Here is a 21842-nt window from a genome sequence, read left to right on the forward strand (position 1 = left end):
CAACAAAACAGTGTCAAGTATTGATGCAAAAATTCATTGACTGTGGCAACAACACACTGTTTCTCATTTATATTATAAGATTTATCACACCAGCCATTCTCAAGTGAAATCCAAAGAACATCTTAAGTTCACAAGATTGGTCTTCTTCTTCCTTTCAATCATTCTGGTAAGCACATTTTGCATGGTATGGTCATAATGAATGATGAGCTTCTATACTTTTTTGTACTCTATATATTCTTTATGTATCTGAGGGCTCGTCATCTTCTAAGTTATATCAAACATTACATGGTAAAATAATGTTTCTTTACTTGAAAAGCAAAAACGCCTTATCTAAAAATAAGTAAACGCTGACGGGACAAGCAACAAAATGGTAATATTCCCATTGCCAGCTCGTACGTCTGTATTCCCATGAAATATTCCAGTTGTGATCCATGCTTGTGAAAGAACAAAGTTGAATAAATCTGGATGCCTCAATGCCACACACTAAATTTATTTCTTAAAAAAATATCAGGTAATCAGTTTCTTGAAAACTTCACCAAGTTGCAGAACTGAATATTGTCCACAGAAGTTGTCCACAGAGCAGGCTCATTTTCAAAGGCAATCCATTCAATAAATTCATGTTTATTTGATCTCAACTAATTGGGGTAACTTCATTTCTATTGCATCTTCCAAGGGCAGTCTGATCTTATTGGGCATTACAATCAATTACAAGTTCAAGGTCACTGGAATGCTAACAGTTCAAAGGTTATTCTGTCATTAATGATCTTTAATACTAGTAATCATATAATGCTGATGTCCACTCTCATTGTATAAAGAGGAAGCAAACTGTTTGTTGAAACTTTCTGTTGATTCTAAATCCTACTGACGCTTCATTAATTATCTACAACTTATGCTAACTTGGCTTCTTTTATCTTCACAGGATACACAGTTCGGCGAGCTATCCTCAAATCTTGCAACGTCAGGCTACTGGCTCTAGGAATAGGGAACCATGACAGAACAGTGACCCAGACTGTAGGAAAAATTTCTCTTAACTCATTTCCCTATCAAGAAAGGAGAGACTTTACCCATAAGGTACCAGTGCACTTCTTTACATAGAAAAAAAGGTGCCTCAACCACTGTGATCAAATTCACTTACCTTTCTTTTCAGTGATAGGAGTATCTTTATTACCAATTATCTCCCCTGTGTGTGTACTAGGAGTGTCTGTTCTCTTTTCAAGGTTTTTCTCGTCTGATTTCAGCTCTATACTTTCCTCTGCCTTTTTCTCATTTTCTGCTGGTTTTGAGGTAGACTCAACAGTTTTCTGCTCTACTTCCATTTCCTCAGCTTGTGCCTGTTTTGATGCTTCATTTGTTTCTTTCTTCTCTTCATTATTTTCTTGAGTAATTTGTTCTGCTGTGTTTGTGTCTGCTTCAATTTCAGCTTCTGTTTTCTCTTCTACAAGCTTTGGTGTTTCTTGAACTTCTGTATCCACGTCCATCTTTTCTTCAATCTTGCAAAAAAAAAGAATGGGAACTTTGAATATTCTCAATCATAATAATCAATTTATCTTCTTCCATACTAGAATATGCATACCCAAATACTTATATCCCATAATTCCATTTCCCACATGCTACTAACATCATTAAACCCAAACACAACAGTAAGGGAAATAAAGAAGCTGGATCAATTGTTTGTAAATTTCTTAATAGACCCTTTCGTAGTAAGTTGATGAGCATGCTCAATATATATTTCCGCGAGGTAGGGCCTGAGTACAACAAAAGAATGTGCCTCACGGAAGTGTATATTGAGCATGTTCCACGCATGCTCATTGACTATCCCACAGTTAGCACAAAAGGGTCTATTATACAAATCTTACAATCAGCATACCTTCTGTTCACTTTCAGCAGTGAAAGTTTCCTCCTCCTTGGGAACATCTTTGACTTCACTATTTAAATCACTTGTTTCCATCTTTTCCTCTTCCTTCCCAACATCTTCAGCTGGGGCCTCCTCTTTCCTTTCATGAACACTTTCATCTGCTATAAATTCATCCCCTTCAGCTATATCATCACCAGGTTCATCATCTTCATCATCTTCTTCATCTCCATCCTAAAAAAGATAAGGTTATCATTTCCAACCATGTAACAACTTTACCATTGATTCCATAGGTTACAAGTACCTAGGGATATACAACATCAGTGTTCTTAAAAATTGTCAGTTCTCAGCTTTCACTTGCCTCACATGATATAAAATGGTCATTCTACAGCACTGATCTGATTTAAGAAGTAGAGTTTTTCTCATTAGCATTGATTACATTTGTAACTATTGAGGATAGAACAACCAACATTTCTCAAAACTGTTTCAGAGACTGAAAATAACCTCAATTCTACATGGGAAATCTGTAGGGCAAAATGACAAAGGTCAAACAAAAATTCTTTTGGTTAAGCAAAATATTTACTAAATTTTGACTGCTTCTAAAATAAAATAAAAGGTTAAAATTGAGTCCTAATCAAACAAGACCAAGACAATTAACCATTTTAAAGACTGTATCAATAAACTTCCTAATAGTAAAGGTAGGTAAGGTAAAGTCTTATTTCATAATAGATTAACATGCATGTACAAAACAACATCTAACATTAGTTTGGTTGAGACTTATGACTGTTCAGCAGCTCCAAAGCTTGATATTCTGAGCTGAAAATTTAGTGAATCAAAAGGGTAGATTATGGGCCAGGAAACCTGGACACAAGATCTTCAACTAAAAGTGGTGTTGACCAAGTGATTACAAGTCCAGCACCTTAACCACTCTGTCACCCTGTCCCTCTCTCCCTAAAGAAAAGGTTTTTACCATGTTGGCAAAAAACACATGAACAGTACAGTTATCCAAGGAATCAGATAGTCCATCAGCCATCATGTATATTGTCTTCAATAATGTTCAGTGAGTATAAGTTAGAAGTGAGTATTAACTCACTACAAATTATGAAGTATGTGCCTGTAAGCCACTACAGGTCTAGAAAAAAAATTATCCTGCCCAGTGTGAATTCAGTACTCATCTATTGGAGAAAATTGAAGAAATTTATGGCTTTGACTACTTTTTTGTAGTAACTGAAAAAGAGATGTCTGCACAGACTGTCAAGATCATGCTGAATAATATTGGTACAAAGAAAATTTTTCTGAGAATTGAACTTATCATAGAATTGACAAGTGATAATCACCCCACATAATAGAAGCTTGGTGTGTCAATATTTACTTTAGATTGACTACAACACATGTTCCCCTGCTATCATTAAAAAAAGTAAGCACGAATAAGATTAGATTCAGGTGATGATTAAATCAACCAGGCCACATTGAAATAATTTTGGTCCAAGTTATAGCAGTCAACAACACAATTTGATCCAGTCTTTCATTCATGTACAGGAGTTTAAATTACAAATGTAGCAGTGGTCTGAAGTCAGGAACCCTCAATTTCAGAAACAACATTCTTTTTCCTCAAAAGGTCCTTTGATTTGAAAAAGTTCTGGACTTACAATGCATTATTCTTGAAAGCTGATTTGAACCCCTGGGGTATCAATTTAAATAAATTTTATGAACAATAAATGTTAGCCATTTCTTTTGCAAATTCTGTTAACATACTAATTTTCGCATTTTTAGCAGAGGACAGAAAACCAGGAAAATAGTACCAGCAAAATTAATTTTTAACACTATATCACACCAAACCTTTTTTGAAATTATGAAAATTGATACCCACAAATATCTTTTGCGTAACAGAATCCACGAAAATTAGCAACCGCAAAAAAGAATACCTTTTACAATATTATTTTATCTTTTTATCTTAAAAATCAGTGAATTTTTAAAAGATTTTCCTTTGGTAGAGTTCTGGAAAAACAAGAAATCTGTGACCAATAGCTTACTGAAGTACATGTATATGGCCAATCAGAAGTTAGCCTTGTTTGATTAAATGATCCAGAGATATGTGACAGATGACAGAATTATAGGGAAAGTTTAGAACAAATATGTCAGAGTGAAACTGCAATTATGGAGAAATCACTTTAAAATCTGCATTACTGAAAAAAAAATGTTTAAAAAGTTTTAATAAAAGAACAGCGTTCCAATGTCCAACACGAAAAAATAAGTGCAGAAAACTTTAAATTCACTGAAATTTGCTATGTCCAAGAGCCATAACTTCTGTAAAAATCAATCAACCAAAGTCAAATGTAATCTGTAACTCTTCATAATAAGGCCACATACCAAAAACAAACTTATTTGGTAAAAGTATTACAAAAAGTGTGGAAAACACAGACAGACAGACACATGGAGCCGCCTGGCATTTCCATGTCCCCTCGTGACACATCATGAGGGACAAAAATGCTCAAATAATCTATTTTCAATCATTTAGAAGTACATTTTAAGTGTACAATGTTTTTTTTCCAGGAAATAAATTGAACTCTCCACAGAAACAGAATCCACAATAAATGCATTAAAAGTAAATAGAAAATGGTTGCATGTACAAACATTAACTGTATTTTCCATGTTAACATCTATCAAAACTGTATGCATTGATGCCACACTTAAATTACTTTCAAAGTAATGATTTTAAACATGACACAGATCACTTTTAAGTCAATATCCTGGAAATTAATGTGCATCATTTTAAAACACTCTAGAGACATAAAGCATCAGAAAAGCGTAACTTAATCAAATATAACCTACAGTTTTTTTTTTCTAAATGAAAAATTTTAAATTAAAATTATTGTCATTAACAAATATAAAATTCATGCATCATTTCTTTAAAAAGATATACCAGCAGAATAATAATGATGTAGTATTGCTAGAAAGCTCACACTTACATCCCTATATTAAACTGCTATTTAAAGATTAAAAATTTGACATGTCATAATGACTCATCAAGAAATTCCTCCTCCCCCCCCCCAATTATTATTGGGGGAAATAATGAAAGTACAGAAATTGTGACAAGCTGACTTGAGATTATTTTGAGAACAGCAGATTTTTTAAAACAATTGGTACGAGGGTCCTGACTGATAAAATTTTGTACATACAAGCATGTTAAGAAGTAAGTTAATCAGAATGTCCTGAAGATGTTTTATTCTCTAATGCATCCTTCACCTACAAAATACATTTTAGTCCTGCAGAACAGTCAACTAAGACCCAATAGCTGTCAATTTGTCAGCTAATTTCATGAAAAGTACAAGAAGGCAAAGCAAATTTTCTAACAATAGATTTAGACTTTCATAGGAGTCGCATGATAAAACTTCTTGTAATGAAAATCTTACCTCAACAATAAAAATTCCTTTCAGGAATGTTCGTCTCATATGTGATGAAGTGAAAACTTATCCAGTTCATAAGGTGTAACATTTGATATCTTATCAAGGTCAAAGGTCAAGTAAATCTATCATTGTCTAATACATTAATATATTTATATGTGCAAGTAGACATAAATATCATTATGTTTATTTAAAGAAATACCATAAGGACACTGTGTTTATTGTGGAAGTACATATGCCTTCAAAAGAATAAATACATGTATCAATTTATGATCTGAACATATACAACTGTACATGTATACAGATAAGTTCTGTTTCATCATTGTCTATCAGTCCTTTCCTTAAAAAATCTCTACAACTAGCCCGAATAATAGAGAACTGTACAGGATTCAACTAGCCCGAAACAAGAAATGTACATACACACATGTATCATTCACTAGCCCAGGCTTCGGGCTAGTGGCTAAAGGCTAGCACTGGTCTATTACGAAAATAAAAATCATTATAGAGCCCTTCAACTAGGAGCAATTTCATAGACCACTGATGAGCCATTTAACAGATTACTGACGGTCACATACTTTCAGATAATTCAAAGAGTAATAGCTTATGTCAGTCCAGGCAAATTTCAGGACCATTTCCAGTAACGAGTAATTTGGTCCGGAAAAGATTTCCAATTCTTTAAAACAAATCTCAAATTAAGTTTTCCTCAAATCCTCAATCTCATGTGTTTTCAGTTGAGAAAGGATTTGAGGAAAATATTAATTCGGATCTGTATAAAACTTGGCCCTGAAAGAAGAAGTTCTTAATTGTTAATAGTCAAATACTTCCAAGTATGAATTAGTATAATCTCATTCTGTCCAGAATGAACAGATGTCTGGTAAAAAATTCAAATTCTTGCCTAGCAAGAATCAGTCTGTCCAGTCAAAATAAAATCTGACCTCTAACTAAGGAAACAGAAGATATTTTGTCTGAATGTACCTTAGCAAGTGAAAAAAAATACTAGCATAACACAGAAAAAATTGCATTGTAACTTTTCATATGGATCATAATGAAATATATCAAGGATGAACAAAATAATTTATGAAAAACAAGTTAAACCACAGAGGTTGAACCCTAAACAGTAGAGGTAAGTACTTTGACCAGAATCAAAGTACAATGTAGCTCCTTTTCGGCCCTTAATTCCTAAATGAATCCTTTCACAAACTTAAATATCAATCCTAATCCCTCTTATGGGGTATGGCACTTTGTGGTATATAAGAAGATCCATTCTCTTTAACTCAAATTATCCAGAAATAAGTGAAATGTTTTCATGTGGACCCTAATTCGAAATCAGCTCAAGTTACAACCCTCAACATCAATCTCAGATCTATTATTGTGGTATGCTGCCATGTGTATGTAGTGTAATTCAGACATAAGGAATATGCATGTTTCTAACCCCTTGTTAGTCACCCATGCCTACATAGTTCAAATCTAAATCCCCTCAATCATTCCCAGTATGACCATAGTAGTGTAGAATATTATGGAACAATATTGAAGATATCCACATGCTTTTACTGGAGTTAAAGAGATCAAAAATTGTATTGGACCCTCTTTGGACTCTAATCCCAGCATGTTTTTGACCACAACCCCTAAAATATATACCAACTTTAATTTTGTCGTTGGGAATCTTGTGGTAAAATTTTATAAAGATCAACCAAAAAATATTCAAATTATCATTTGAAAACCAAGTCAACAAGTTTCTGCAGACAATATCAATGGCCTACTTATCTCACAATCTGGCAAGTGGAATGGGGCTGAAACAGATAAGAAGTTTCCAAATCCACTTAACACTACAGCAGTGTAACATGAAAATACAGTGCTGAATAGTGTATATTTTTTAATTTAAAAAATCCAGACTCTTTTTAACAGAGGGTACTTTAAATCTTACAATTATGGTACACTTAAGTAAAATTCAAAATATAATTAATTCCCTAAATTCCTTCAATACATCTGAAAGAGACTGTACTTTCTAACATAAGCACTGAGCTTATATAGTCACCTATCTTTGGAATATTTTAAAATAAATTCTGATTGGCTTACATAAACCTTATGAATATTTATGAACCATGTACCACAGTTTTAAATGTATTAAGATTCATTTCATTAAACATAGTAATCTTATAAATATGTATTTTTATTCAACTGAATAGTTTGTAGATTTAAATGATGAAATTCATTTGAAATTTATTACCATTGACAGTGTCATTCAGTCAAAAAAATATAAAGTTAATTGGCATTAAATAATATGCCTTTAATTGTAAATAAGCAGGCATATTTTTTTTCTTGTATAAGCCTTGCAAAGAGATTATCAACACTTGGCAAGTATTAATGTACTTTTTAAGCACACAAGGAAATACATTTTTTGGTACTCTAAATATATTTGGGTCTCCCTGTAACACACCAAGTAATTGTTTCCTATACCGAGGAAAAAAGGGCTCTGTAAAGTGAATTCTGTTTTAAGTTAGTAAAACATCTAATCTTTCATTACTTTAAACCTTTTTTTCTGTTAAAACTCAGTTATTGTTTACAAAAAGAGGTAAATTTATGTGCTTAAAAAATGTGAACAGAGTATCACTGTATTAAGAGATAGTTCTCTAAAATTACTTCTGCCAAAAATCTCGTAATGGCAATTTGTAGGCACGCACTAGAAAATTTAAAAAACCAAAACCTATGAAAAAAATTAAGTTTGTCTCTAATTTTTCTGTCCTTAGTTATGTCCTGTCTTCAGTTTAAGAATAATAAGACAAGTTAAACAGACACACAGTCTCAAAGTACTTGAAACCAGCCATTGAACCAAAACCCTCAGCAGGAAAATGCCAAAATCTGCTAGCCCCAATGTCTTATAAAAGATTAATACCGGTAAACATAAAATTTGAGCAAGTGAAATGCATGTGGTTCTCAAACTACTAGGACAGCCTGCCCAAATGTCTGGTCATAAAATATTTTTTTAAAGTGGAACCTACTCTTATGAAAACTGCAACCATCTTATCTGATTTAAATTTTTCAATTCCTACACAGCTTAGGAAAAGCTGAATTCATTTTCAGTTATGTTTACTATTTGACATTACACAATTGTTTGCTTCAAATCTATCAACATCCATTAAGTAAATTATGCTTAACTTTCAACTCAGCAGACCATGCATGTTTAACATTTATTTTAAAAATTATTACATCAAATTAAACACAGGACAAACTTAATTTACTTTCTGCAAAACACTCTGATTTATAATTTATCATTTTTTTTTGTAAATCCTTATGTTTTCAATCAAATTCAGTAAACCACTTAAGTTTAGTTTGCCTTGCAACAAGTTGCTTGTCAATTCCACTGCCAAATATACAATGCTATCACATTCACCATCACTTGCTATGTAAAAACATGTCGTTTCAAACAATATCGTACATGTCAACATTTTGCTGAGCAAACGCCTTATAGATTTATTCAGTCCCAACATATTCAGAGTCATATTGATAACAATTATCATGTTCAATGATCCACACAACATATCTATGGGTGTATATGAAATTGAAAATCAATTACAAAAAACTGTAACCTAATGCTCTGCATTGATGCTGTTCAGTTCATCAATATTGATAATAATTTTTTTTCTGCCAAATCATCGAGCCACCAAGATGAGTCACAATGGAACATATTTCTATTTGAATAAATACTTTTTTTTAAAGTTTATCAGAGGTTGATAAATTTCAGAAGACTGACAATGGCAATAAAGGGCACCAAATATGTAACATGTGTTTATCTAATTAATTTGTTATAAAAAACTATTTTTCTCCTTCCCTTTCATACAAACTTAATAGTTGTATCATGGGCAGAATAAAAAAGCATTCAATCATTGAAGTAAAGATTATATGATGTATTATATGACCTGAATCGAGAGAAGTTCATAGAGCATTTCATCTATGAAGTACTGTCAGGTTGGGAAAAATCTACCTAGGAAAAACTTATGGGATCTTGGGCAAGGTAGCCAAGTAGTTTTATTGTTTTTGGTTTTAAATCAATCACATGTCAAGTTTTCATTTCGCTTACTTCAGAATAACATAGAGATTAACATTTTACCTAACACCTATCTTGCCACAGAAGCTTCATATGGTGTGATAACTTAATTTAACAAGACATTTAAGTCCTAATGATTTCCACCATATATAAATGCATTTCTTAAATAAATACAAGTTTATGACAAAACTTTAAAAAAAAACTACAAACATTGAATTCTCAAAGTTCAACATTTTAAGTGGATTCAAAATGAACTACACAAAACTGATTTCAAATGATACAAGAAAGACAACTCAAAAAATGAAAATCTACTTCTCCATGAATCAGATTACTCAACATGGACAGAATTCTAAATAAGTACTATATTAAAATATAAAATCGAAAGGGAGCTCACATCAATCAGAAGAAATTCACCAAAGTTTATAAAAAATATTGCCAACATTTTTCAGTAATTGTTCATGGAAAAGAACTAAATGTTCCTAAGGAATATAGGGAAGGAAAAAACTTGTTGTTTATCCTTAAAAATATGTTATCATAAAACATATTCACAGGAATATTATACAATTGTTACTTCTTTTATGAACACTGTACCATGTTTGAATAATACTGCCTCATTGGTTTCATACTTTAAAAGTTACATACAATCAAACCTCATTAAGTTGAAGTCGAAGGGACCATGCAAAAATGTTCCAGTTATCCGAGGTTCAAGTAATCCTTTGTCGAGGATAAACTGGAAATACTAGTAGTTTGGTCAATGATTTCCATCTGTTGTGCGTCTACATGTAAATGTACTTCACTTTACATGGTACTTCGTAATGTCTTGTATTTCATGTCGGGTAATTTTTTTTTGAATGTTGTATATCATGTTTGAAATACTGAACAGCACTAAGTGCTTTCGTGAAATTTCCTTTTTATTTTTGCTACATCAAAAACGTCATAGTTTATAACATGCTGCTATGTTTGACTCACAATCAGGAGTATCGTCAAACCATGTGCTTTACATTATTAAAATTTAAAATTCACTACCAAAATGAATGAAGTCGTTGAAATACACTTACTATTGTATGTTTCATGTTTCATTAAATATTCCGATACCATTACAATTCTTCTGTATTTTTTTAAAAAATTATCAAAATATCTGATATAACTGTTAGTGTGAATTCCGACGTGTAATTAATAAAATTCGTTTCTTTTCACTACACGCCCAATTTTAAATTAATTAAATACACAAATCAAACCATAAAAGGTGTCAACAAATTAATTTCAAAAGCCATGCTAATCATTGTTAAAAACACACTTCCATCATGGTTTGTAATAAAGCAATCAGTTTTCCGACCAATTAGCTGACTTCGAGACATCAGGGTTAATTAATCTCGAAGTCCTATAGCGGGGACTGATTGATTACCTCAAGTTATCTGAGGTTCCAATTCATCCAAGTTCAAGTCATCCGAGGTAAAATTGTATTGGAGTAAGGGGAGTTTTGCTGGAACTTTGTAATTTGTTCGAGTTATCCAATATTTCAACTCATCTAAGTTCAACACATTGAGATTCGACTGTACTATACAGAGTACATTCCATAGGTACATATTTGTGTGATAAACAGATTGAGAAGATGGGCTACTAGACCTGCCTTTATTGTTGAATACACAGTCATAGGAAAATAAGCCTGCACAATCTGTGTTAACCAACCCAGTTTTATATTTTAAAAAAATGGGGATTTCGACCATACTATCTGCACCAATCTGATAGCTTCTAATCGAAAATTGGAGGAAATAACTGTTTACTTGAGGAAAATGATGTCAATAAGAGACTTTTTTTAATCCACAAACTGTGGTTTATTCAGTTAGAGTATTGAATGATATTGTTTCCCTTCACCTACTTGTATCTCCAAAATAAGGCTGCCTCTCCAAATGAACATTTCGAAATTTGTCCCAAAAAAAAGGGCTAAAATTGAATCCCAAATAAGATTTTTCCCACTGAATTGAATTTATATGCTGAAAATGGTGTTTTGGTCAAAACTACACTGATTAACTGTTAATGACTTGTCTTTTCCTCCCTAATTTTTTTTTTTTTAGATAATTTAAATTGAAAAAATAAAATTAAGAAAAATATGTATACATGTACATGTAGTTAATTCAATACTGTCTTATTTTAAACACTTTGCTAGTGGGGGTGTATAAAAATGGTGAATATTTGCACACAAAAAAATATCAGGGTAGTTTAAGTCCAACAATATCACCGATTAAATAAATTAAAGAGTGTTAACTTACTTCTTTAGTCTTTCCTTTTCCTTTATTTAGTCCTGAAAAGAAAAAAAATATGTTAAATTTGTTTTTGCATTTTGTATGTTTAAAGTATGTGTATATTTACCAGACAAGCAACAACAGGGAAGCAAAAATTGCTCCATCCAAACTTTATATAAACAAAAGAAAAAGAATGATTCCAGGTATTTTAAAATTAGTCTCATAAGTGTAAAATTTAGAATTTCAGACTGAATTGGGAATTTTTCAAACTATTGACTCAAGCCAGTGTTCCAAGCAAGGAATGTATTGTTCATATGTTTCTTTGTCTAGTTATATAAATTTTGCAGCTGATTTGATCAGAACCCAAGCATTATCCAGGTATGTTTCAAAATCTTGGTCAATAGTGGTACAGATATACAAAATATTCTGTCATAGACCACAGCTCTTTGAAGTAACCATACTTGATAACAATTTCTACAATTGGTTGATAGATTCATTTCCAGAAATATCCATCAATGCCATATTTTTTTTCATTTGGAATTTTACTTTGAGCACAATAAGGTTGGGGCTGCTGGCAAAATTTAGGGCCACAAATACAAATGAATAGTGGAATCATCCCATAATCTAGAATTCTAAGCAGAAATCATTAAAAACCAAAGAAAATTCTTCCTGCAGGATGTTTGAATTATCTAGTATCTTCTTATCAATTTTACATAACACTGTGCACTTTTAAAAAATAAACAAATTTCGTCACCTTTCAGTCGTATTTCAAGCCAGGAAATGATGTTAACATCAAAGAGACAACTTCAAATCTGCTTCATTATATATTTCAGAAATAAATCATGGAAACTCCATTTTATAATTGTTTTACAACATGCTGACCATTTATGCCACATCCATCATTTATTTCAATTCTAATAGAATAACGGTACTTTTTTACATTTTTGTGACCTAATAAGACAACCTTAGACCCGCCATATTTGTTCATATTTTGCTGTATGCTTTACACTAGCTATGTCAGTTGAAATGGTCACAAGTGCAACTTTGCTTTGTGTTTTTTTTTTATAATGAAGGAAAGGGCAAATTAAGTAGATCGACGTTAGATAAGGCAATAATTGTTTGCATTATAAGGTCACAGTGTTCATATCTGGACAGGTACAATGATTCATTCATTGGCAATTGTTATTGTTTGGTTTCATACATGTGACACATGGCAAATGCTACCGACTGTGTGTAAGTTATTTTTATTTTTATAAACTTTTCTAAATCATAACATTTTTTTAATATCTTTATTATTTATGAATTTGATATTCATTCATGCTATTGAAATGAATACACATTGCAAAGTTACATGTGTTTGTTTACATGATTAAGATGGGCAGTAATTTACACACAGTGAAATTCATCATTTTAGCAGTTTATATTAAATGACAAATTGTAATTGTAACACCACTGATGTCATTACAATAAGTTATCACAGTGTTGTCAGCACTGGAGGTTTTTGATTCTTGTGAAAATTGTAGCATAAAAAATAATTTCGAAGATTACATGATGTAAAATAAAATTGGGATCATACATTTGCATTTTTTATATTTAATATCAAGAACAGTTTTTTCCCTAATACATATAAACAGGATGTCAATCCATACTTCTGATCGAACTCTACACACAAATACAAATTTTGTTCCATTTTATCTTTTTTCCTAAATTTTTCAAACTGTCCAAAAGTTAATTTGCATTAACATTTAAAAAAACAACAGTAACAGATTATTTATTATAAAACGTACTCAATTAAAACCAATTTCAGCTTAAGACAAAAAAATTCTTGATGAACATAAGATTTCCAAAAACTTGACACTTTCATTAATTTGAATTTTCCCACCAATTTTACTTGGTTAAATCACTGCTCTTCCTTTCCTGTTTATTAATGGTAAACTATTAATGAAAGGCTGGAAAATTTGACTGATAAGTGTGTAAAATGGAACATACTTCACACATTTTATGCTTCTTGACACATTACTGCAAGAACTAAATTTCCTAAATACAAATTTATTACTAAATATGATCTTTTAAGGCCACAAAGGAGTCCTTCAAATCTTCAGTTGATATGAGGACTAGATCTCAATTCTATCTGAAGAAATAATAGAATATTATTGAGTTGCATAATTGCAGGAAACTTATTTACTGGTAATTAAGGAGGTATAGAATGATATAAAAGGAATTATTACATTCTTTTATTTTTATTTTACATAATATTATAGGAACTATATTTTTGTGTAGTGTTCAGAAATAGTAGGGAAGTTCCAGTGACAGACCGTTGAGACAAGGTATTTTGATAAATCAAAAACCTAAAAACCACAAATATTTAATTTTTTTAATATTAAATCTATATTTCTATTTTTGTATAGTCCATATATATGCACCATAATGCCCCTTTCATCTTCAAAAGCTAATATTCATATGTAACAGATGAATACTGCACCCCCTATAGTCTACTTTTGAAAGCACTGCATAACAATTGAGAGTAAATTCTTCATTTAGCAGATAACATAAGCAATTAATTTGTTTTTCTATCCCAAGTCTACTATAACAACTTAACTTAGTAAGGTACAGAAAACACTCTGAAAGCAGTAGAATGCACTAAAATAACAAAAGGGCGCTGTGACCTAAATATTCTTAAAGTGAAATTCATACATACTTGATTTAGTTTTCTTTACTCCAGGTGTAGTCTTTTTTGGTGTTGCTCCTTCAAAAGATTCAAACAAATATTCATCTGGATTCTGACCTTCATCTTCTAATGCCTGAAGTACATGAAAATGAAATTACTCAACATATTTATTTATATTTGCTAAAAGAACACCAGTCAGTGACTTTTGCCAATATCCCTGGGCTGGAATCCACTGGACTAGTGGAAATGAAATGGAATATTGATTACTTACATGTATAAAGGAAACTAATTGGTGACCAGGAGAATTTAAAACCAAGTGGCCATATTGTTCAAACAAAAACAAAAATACCATATAAAGAGGTCCCCATACTAACATCACTCCTACCAGGTTTACAAAGCCACCTGAGCCACACAAAAGATAATCATCAACCATATCAACCTTTAAAACATTGGTACCAAAGCCAGTTCTTTGATATTTGGCAAATCAGAAACTAAGTTGCATGGAGCCAATGGTTGCCATCTTCTTTAATCAAGCAGAGCCAAAACATTATCACTTCATTCTCATGTAAAAGTTGTTCCTTCGGTTAAATATCATTAATGGCAAGTTGGGTCACCATTGGCTTAATAAAATATAGAGATATAGGCCAAAGTGTATTTTTCAATAGGGTTTCAATGGTGGCTTGGAGTGACTAGAGCAAACTGCTGACCTCAATCATGATCATGCCTAAAAGAATTATATTCAGAATTCTTGAAAAAAAAAGTCTGACAACCTTCGGAATTTTGACAGTCCAAACAATTTTTTTATCAATCAAAATTTTATGTTCCATAAAGAATCAAATAATTAATCCTATTTCATCACTAAATATAAAATTGTTATTTTTTTTAATTCTATATCAACCAATCTCCATTTCATACTCTATATTTTTCTTTTACCTTTCTGGAAGTCTCATCCTCAATCTGCTCACACTCTAACTCCCTCTCATCCTTGCTTTCAACATCATTAAATATCATTGTCTTTTTGTATGCCGTTTCTATGCTCCATACTACACTCACTTCAAACTTTCACGAACTCCTTCTCTATTTTACCCTCACTATCACCCTCATTGTTACCCTTAATGCTCCTCTATTACCCTCACTTTCTCTCTCCATTGGTCTCATTTTCTACTTAGTCCAGCAATCAAGATACCTATTTACTCCATAGTCCATGTGGACAGGTTGAAATTTCCTTCAACTGTCGGGCCTAGTAAAAGAATGGGACTTAATGGGCCAAGCCAATTAAGAAGTTCTCATTTTTACATTCAGAAAAGAATTCTGTTGTGTTACATGAAAACAACACGAAAAATTTCTGTTGGATATCCAGGCCAACAGATATACAATTCATCTCAAACATTTGACAATTGATATAACTGACACTTTTCAAGAACTCTGTTGTACTGTACTCTTCCAAGCATTCATGTATTATGCGCACCCCTTCTTGGCCCCCAAAAATTCAGAAAAAAGTCTGAGGGAAAATTTTCAAAAATTACAGGCGTGCATGTTAAGAAGTAAACAAGTTTCGCATGCTAAGTTGGTCACCAATTTATGTTAATTTTTAACCTTTCAACTTATTTTTGTTTTTTAATAGTATACAGTTATTAAATGGGTTGGATGCAAAAGACCAGAATTTTTGTCCTGAGATACTGAGAACACTTGATCATTCTCAGTACCAAAGGACAAATGTTCTGGTCTATTACATCCAACCCATTTAATAACTGTTTTATTGCCTAATTTGTCTATGAGATATAATAAAGAATGGAAATGGGGAATATGTCAAAGAGACAACCATTCCACCAGGAATAAGAAATTGACCACTCCATGTTTACGAATTGGCAGACGAGAGTCACATCTACATTTTTACAAACGAGTTTTTTGTGTGTAAATTCCAATTCAATGAAGCGCTTAAAAAAAGTTCAACCAATCAAAAGGCTTAGATAAAGGTCATTATGGGGTCAGTGCAATAGACTCCTCAAGGAGACTATTGCACCGTGCAATAGTACATCGACAGTGCAATAGATCGTCCTGTCCTGAATAAATTTTGAAAATAGATAAAAATATGTGTATATTTAATAAACAAGATAAAACTTTATAATTAGGTAATAACATAGATTATATTGCTAATCAATGTTTGCTGATTCTATTTTATTACTAAGTTTACTCTAACAAAGTTTGTTATTGATTTTCTATCTGCATCATTTCATCAATGCATGCAAACATCTGATGTAATTACACTTCCTGTCAGGAGTTTAGCTAAAATAAACACATCAACTTTGATATGGAAATGAAGATATTGGGCAAAACCATCACCAAGGACCAACACATTAATAAGTTCAAAGCATCAGAGAGCTAGACATAAGCCTTCCTACGTAGGAGCAACCTATCCATACGCAGCCATACTCACATTTCACAACAGCTGCCAGAAGACTATGAGGACTAACTATTAGATTTCCAGTGTTTCATCATAAAACAACACAGACTCAACAACTTTGAACTTAGTCAGACAGGGAACACTTACTAAACACCTATCATGTTCGACCTGCCATACTCAAAAACAATCAATGAGAAGGGTGCCAAGACAGTGAGCATCTCAACTACTGGCAATGAGAAAAACAGATCTACTGTCATGCTCGCCTGCACAGCTGATGGAGAAAAGCTAACACCTTATGTTATCTTCAAAAGGAAGACAATGCCTAAAGATTACTTTCCAACTGGAGTAGTGATACGTGTATAAGCTAATGGCTGGATGGATGACAAGTTTAACTATAGACTGGATAAAGACTGTATGGAGACAGCGACCTGGATCACTCAAGAAATCACTTCTAGTTTTAGATGCCTTCAGATGCCACAAATCTGACACAAGGAAAAAAATAATGAAAACCCATGACACATGACACCACACTCAACATCATACCTGGTGGCATGACCAGTATACTGCAACCACTAGATGTTAGTGTGAAAACCATACTGGACATAAATGGAACAACTGAATGTTAGAGGGACCAAACACTTTCACATCATTGGGACTTCGCAGGAAACCCACTCTACAGACTATCTGCCAATTAATTCTGGATGCCTGGACTTCACTGGATCCCAACTTTATCATCAAGACTTTCAAGAATTGTTGCATCTAAAATGCAATGGATGGCACAGAAGACGATTTTCTCTGGGAGGAACATGTCAACACAACACTTACTACAACTACAACAGAAGAGGAGTCAGCTCAGGCTGACAGTGATAACGATGATGCCGATCTCGCATACAACGATAGTGACTTCCCGTTGACCAATCAGTAGTATAAAGACCAGTTCCATTGAATCCTATGAAAAATTCTTAGGGTTTTAAATGAACATTTCTTACAGTGACATTAACATTTCTATCTGCTTTATGTTTGAATGTACAAATATTATGTAGTGCTTTAAACAGTTACATGTTCATATATTTTACCTTACAAAAATGAAATGTGCTTGATAAAAGATACATGTGTATTAAGTAATGCACTTGAAAACTTTATCACATACCATGTGCTTGTGTTTGGTATTGAAAATATTTAATCTAGTGTTCTTTCTTGTTACTGTAAGGCCATCCTTAAAAATATTTTTGTTTTCCTTCACCCGACCCTCTAATTCCAACATGGGTCGGCCGGTAGATTTTTTTTTTATTCGAGTACTTCCGGATCATTTGACGTGTTTACAACAAGGGAAACAACTAATGCATCGTCACATTATATAATAAGTTATGTAATCAACTTTCTGTCTTCTTTTAATTAATACTGGGATACAAAATTTAAGTGAAAAAGTCAAAACATCAATCAGGTTTTAGCTTTCTCCCAGTAACATAATATTACTCAATAAAATGGCAGACACTATTAAAACTTCAACAGAATATGACTGAAAACACTATCCAATACGCAAAAAGAATATCTTGGTAACTTTAAAAGTCTTTATTGTTTTAAGAAATACTTTATTATGCATGAAACAATTGAAAACTGGTGGTCTATGCAGATATTACTGTCAATCTTGTGGATACAAACATGACGGCCTCCTCACAATCTTACCTGAATAAAATACTGAAAAAAAAAACCTGAAGCAGATAGTTTTGGTGTATACTGTGCACCTCCTTTCTGCATCTGGGAAAAAGAATTAATTGAAAAAAGTGCACAGTATACCATACATGTGAACTAACTGGCAATAGTGCAATTCTACCGGAATTAGAACCTTCCTACCGTTGAAACAGAAAATCTACCACTTTCCGAACATTGTACCGTAAACATGTTTTGGACGCCATTTTTTTATTTACTGAAAGGAAAAACCTGAGAGGATCAAATAACGACATTTCCGGTTGATCTCAGGTAGACAGGTGAACTGTTAATTACCATTAATTAGGGTCATAAACAGTAATTTAGGACTTAAGTGGTTATCGACGAGACCTAATTTAAAAGACTGATGATTATATAACATCAGGAGATGATTGACAATTATCAAAAGTTTCAGTGGCACATGCTTATTTGATTAAAGTATTTATTACCAATGATTGGGACTGGTATAAATACTCATGCAGGATATATGATATTTTGATGGTTAAGGAAACGTTGACCATGCATTCACTGAAAATGACTCGAAGTATGGATTGTTTTTTATCCAAGTCAATGGAGGAACTAAGTGAATTTTTCTATTTGGAGCACTCTCATGATCATCAAACGTCAAAATGCCGAAACGTAATATTTCATCTTCAGTACCTCCTGCCAAGAAAGGAAATAAAATCATTAAAATGTCCAAGTGTTACTCCATCAAAAAGGTCTTTCAACTATTCAAATAGAGTATTCAGCATTTTTTCTCATAGAAACAGACTTGAAACAAGGTTTTCCATAAGTTTCACACATATTTGACTTGTTACGCCACGAAGAAAAAAACGCAGATAAAAACCTCCAGTTTTAAAACCAAATCTCCAGCTGAAAAATGACCACGGAATTTCTCACCAATGCAGTGTCAATTCCTGAAAATTGCAAAGGGGGGCCAGTGGCGGTATGATAGGGGTCATTTGGTAGTTTCATTTTTAGGTGGGAGGTAAATACCTCAAATGAATAAAAAAAAATATAAGTCAGGGCTCAAGCTACTTTAGAAAAATAGGAAGATGTGACTTCTCTTTCAGAGAGACACTAGGAAGAAGTGGGGAGTGGTCAGGGAGAAGTAAACACGTAATCACCTTGTTCACTAATGCTTTTATTTCATTTAAAATAAAATCTAAAGCGAAGTAGTATAGCGCGGCTCCTTTTTTAGATGCAATGCCCTATTCGGTTGCCAAAATGTGCCCGTCAGAATAATTTCAGCCCTCCTGAAACTTCGCCGCCATTTTTGTTGTTTACCTCTTCTAGAATTTACATATGGCCTTTTAGTACACTACATCATACATAATCATATATTACGGGGATTCTATTGAACAATAAAATACACAAAAATCCATCATTTTGACCTACTGTTACTATGATAAACAAATTGCCATAAAAGAAAAATGCCGACTGCACATACATGAAGGCTAATACGCAAAGAAAAGCTGAAAATGATCTACAAGCAAAACACTGCAAGAAGTTATTCCAGTTTTTCAGCAGGTACATGTATTTTGATTTCTACATTCAATCAAGTTGGATAACATGGGGTCGTGATTCAAGTTGTGTAGGCAACAACTGAATTTGGTGCATCAAGACATAAAAGTGCATTATTAAACATTTTGCATGGATTTCCACTACAATTTGTTAACTATTTTTATGTCTCTGCAAATCAATACATATTATATCTAGGTGAAAAAAGTGATAAAACATGGTCAAGCAGGTCACAATAGTCTTCACGAAAGTTGAAAATTCTTGCAGGACATTCAGTTCGGCACTTATAAAACTTTTGTCAGACCAAACACATTTACTGTATGCTGGACCAAAATTTTGGGGGAAAAATTGACAAATGCCACACGAGGCAATGGATTACCATTTGATACAATAAAAGCACTGCGCACACTGTGAGCACTGTAAGACAGTTTATGTTAAAAATGGTATGAAACATTTCATCTTGGGATAAAAATTAGTCCTAATTTGTCCCATAGAAACTAATACAGCAGATTTCAGTGTAGGATTTTTCCATATGATTTTTATTTTTACTGATTAAAGTGCGGAAACATCCCATGAGTACCGCCCACTGTTAGTAACACAATATGAGTTGTAAGAGAGACAACTCTAGTTCTGAATCGCAAATATTACAAAAACAGAAATTCAAAACAACATCAAGCAACATCTGACATCAAGAATAGTGATAACATTAATACATATGCGCAACTGAAAAGTATAGTGTACATAAGGGAAGATCCACTTTAGAATATGGCCTGCACTGTATATTTCTTTACTTCTTAAAGTCATGCTGCATGCTTTGGTCCCTGGTGCAGTGGAAAGGTTAGCTGAGCTAAAGGTATGTACACTACCCTGATTATGCGAAGGGAGGTAATCAAGATAAGTATAATTTAGGAAATGAAAGTGAACTTGTGAAGCAGTTTACATTCTACAGCATAAGCATTCGGAAATCTAGTTAACGGACTTATACATGGAAGCAAAAAGGTGTTAATAGTAATTTTCCATCTGTTCTCTTTAACAGAACGAAATGTTGGTGAATTCACGTGGCAGACTTTTAACGATGCGATGCAGGACTCCAGGATCAATGTGTCGCAGCAGTGTTTTCATAATCATTTACCTTTTGTAACCTTTCCGTAAGTACAGCTTTGACACCTGTTTTATCTAAACTACGCTTTTCCAATTCAGCTCGTAAGTCGACAACGCGCAGATCTACCAATTTTTTCGCACCTTCCCCTTGCGAAGCCATTTTGCATGAATGAAGACCCGGATGATACTGGACAGACAGAGCGGTCTCACTAATTACCGACAAGAAGCGTCAAAAAGCGACAAGAAGTTGGAATTAGCGACAAGAAACTAAAAAATACCGACAAGAGGACAGAGACTATATTTATTTGCTGTTTGAATTATAAAAAGATGAAAAAATAGAAATAATTGTAAGAAGTTATAAATCCCTGGTTATATTTAAAAAAAAATTGTACATGATAAGTTGATAAAAACAGAGACATTAATTAATACACATTAATGTCTCTGGTAAAAATTTCCCATATGAGGTTTAAAATTTCGAGAAACTAATATTAATCAAATATATCATTTTAAATGACGTTTTAAAATATAATAAAGAAATAAATTGATGAAAAGGGTGAAAAATAACGTAATTTGCAAAGATTCCAGTTTTAAAATGCTATTTTTTATCAAAAGATTAAGATATATGTTATCTACTTTTTTGATGTTATATGCTATTTTTATTTTTTTTAAATATTTGAAATCATTCTTAAAAATGCAGATATGTCAGGATTCTAAATCATTCTAAATTCCGATAAATTTGTATATTTACGCATATCAGCTAATCGGATTTATTAAGTTATGACATTCATCCACGCGCCAGTCAACAAAGTATTAATCACTGACTTATGGTGGCACGTGGGCTTTCCCCGGCACATGGGTCGTTAAATTGTTAATTGAGGTAGTTATGATGTTAATTAC

General features: G+C 32.7%; 1 protein-coding gene across 7 annotated transcripts in view; it reads right to left on the bottom strand.

Moving 5' to 3' along the window:
* LOC148619852 (uncharacterized) overlaps window positions 1–21154 on the bottom strand; it is a 46839-nt gene extending 25685 nt beyond the window's left edge. For all 7 annotated transcript variants that reach the window (XM_088580199.1, XM_088580203.1, XM_088580198.1 and 4 more), the window contains exons 1-5: window positions 20977–21154; window positions 14243–14345; window positions 11572–11603; window positions 1868–2086; window positions 1136–1490 (exon numbers count right to left, since the gene is read on the bottom strand). In XM_088580199.1, coding sequence (XP_088436325.1) covers window positions 1136–1490; window positions 1868–2086; window positions 11572–11603; window positions 14243–14345; window positions 20977–21105 — 838 coding nt within the window. In that variant the 5' untranslated portion in view covers window positions 21106–21154. The remainder of the gene's footprint in view (window positions 1–1135; window positions 1491–1867; window positions 2087–11571; window positions 11604–14242; window positions 14346–20976) is intronic.
* Window positions 21155–21842: the final 688 nt, after the last annotated feature.

The sequence above is a fragment of the Perna viridis genome, chromosome 4 (assembly GCF_037379345.1).
Source record: "Perna viridis isolate PV_CMFRI_1.1 ecotype Kerala chromosome 4, ASM3737934v1, whole genome shotgun sequence".
Taxonomy (NCBI): Eukaryota; Metazoa; Mollusca; class Bivalvia; order Mytilida; family Mytilidae; genus Perna; species Perna viridis.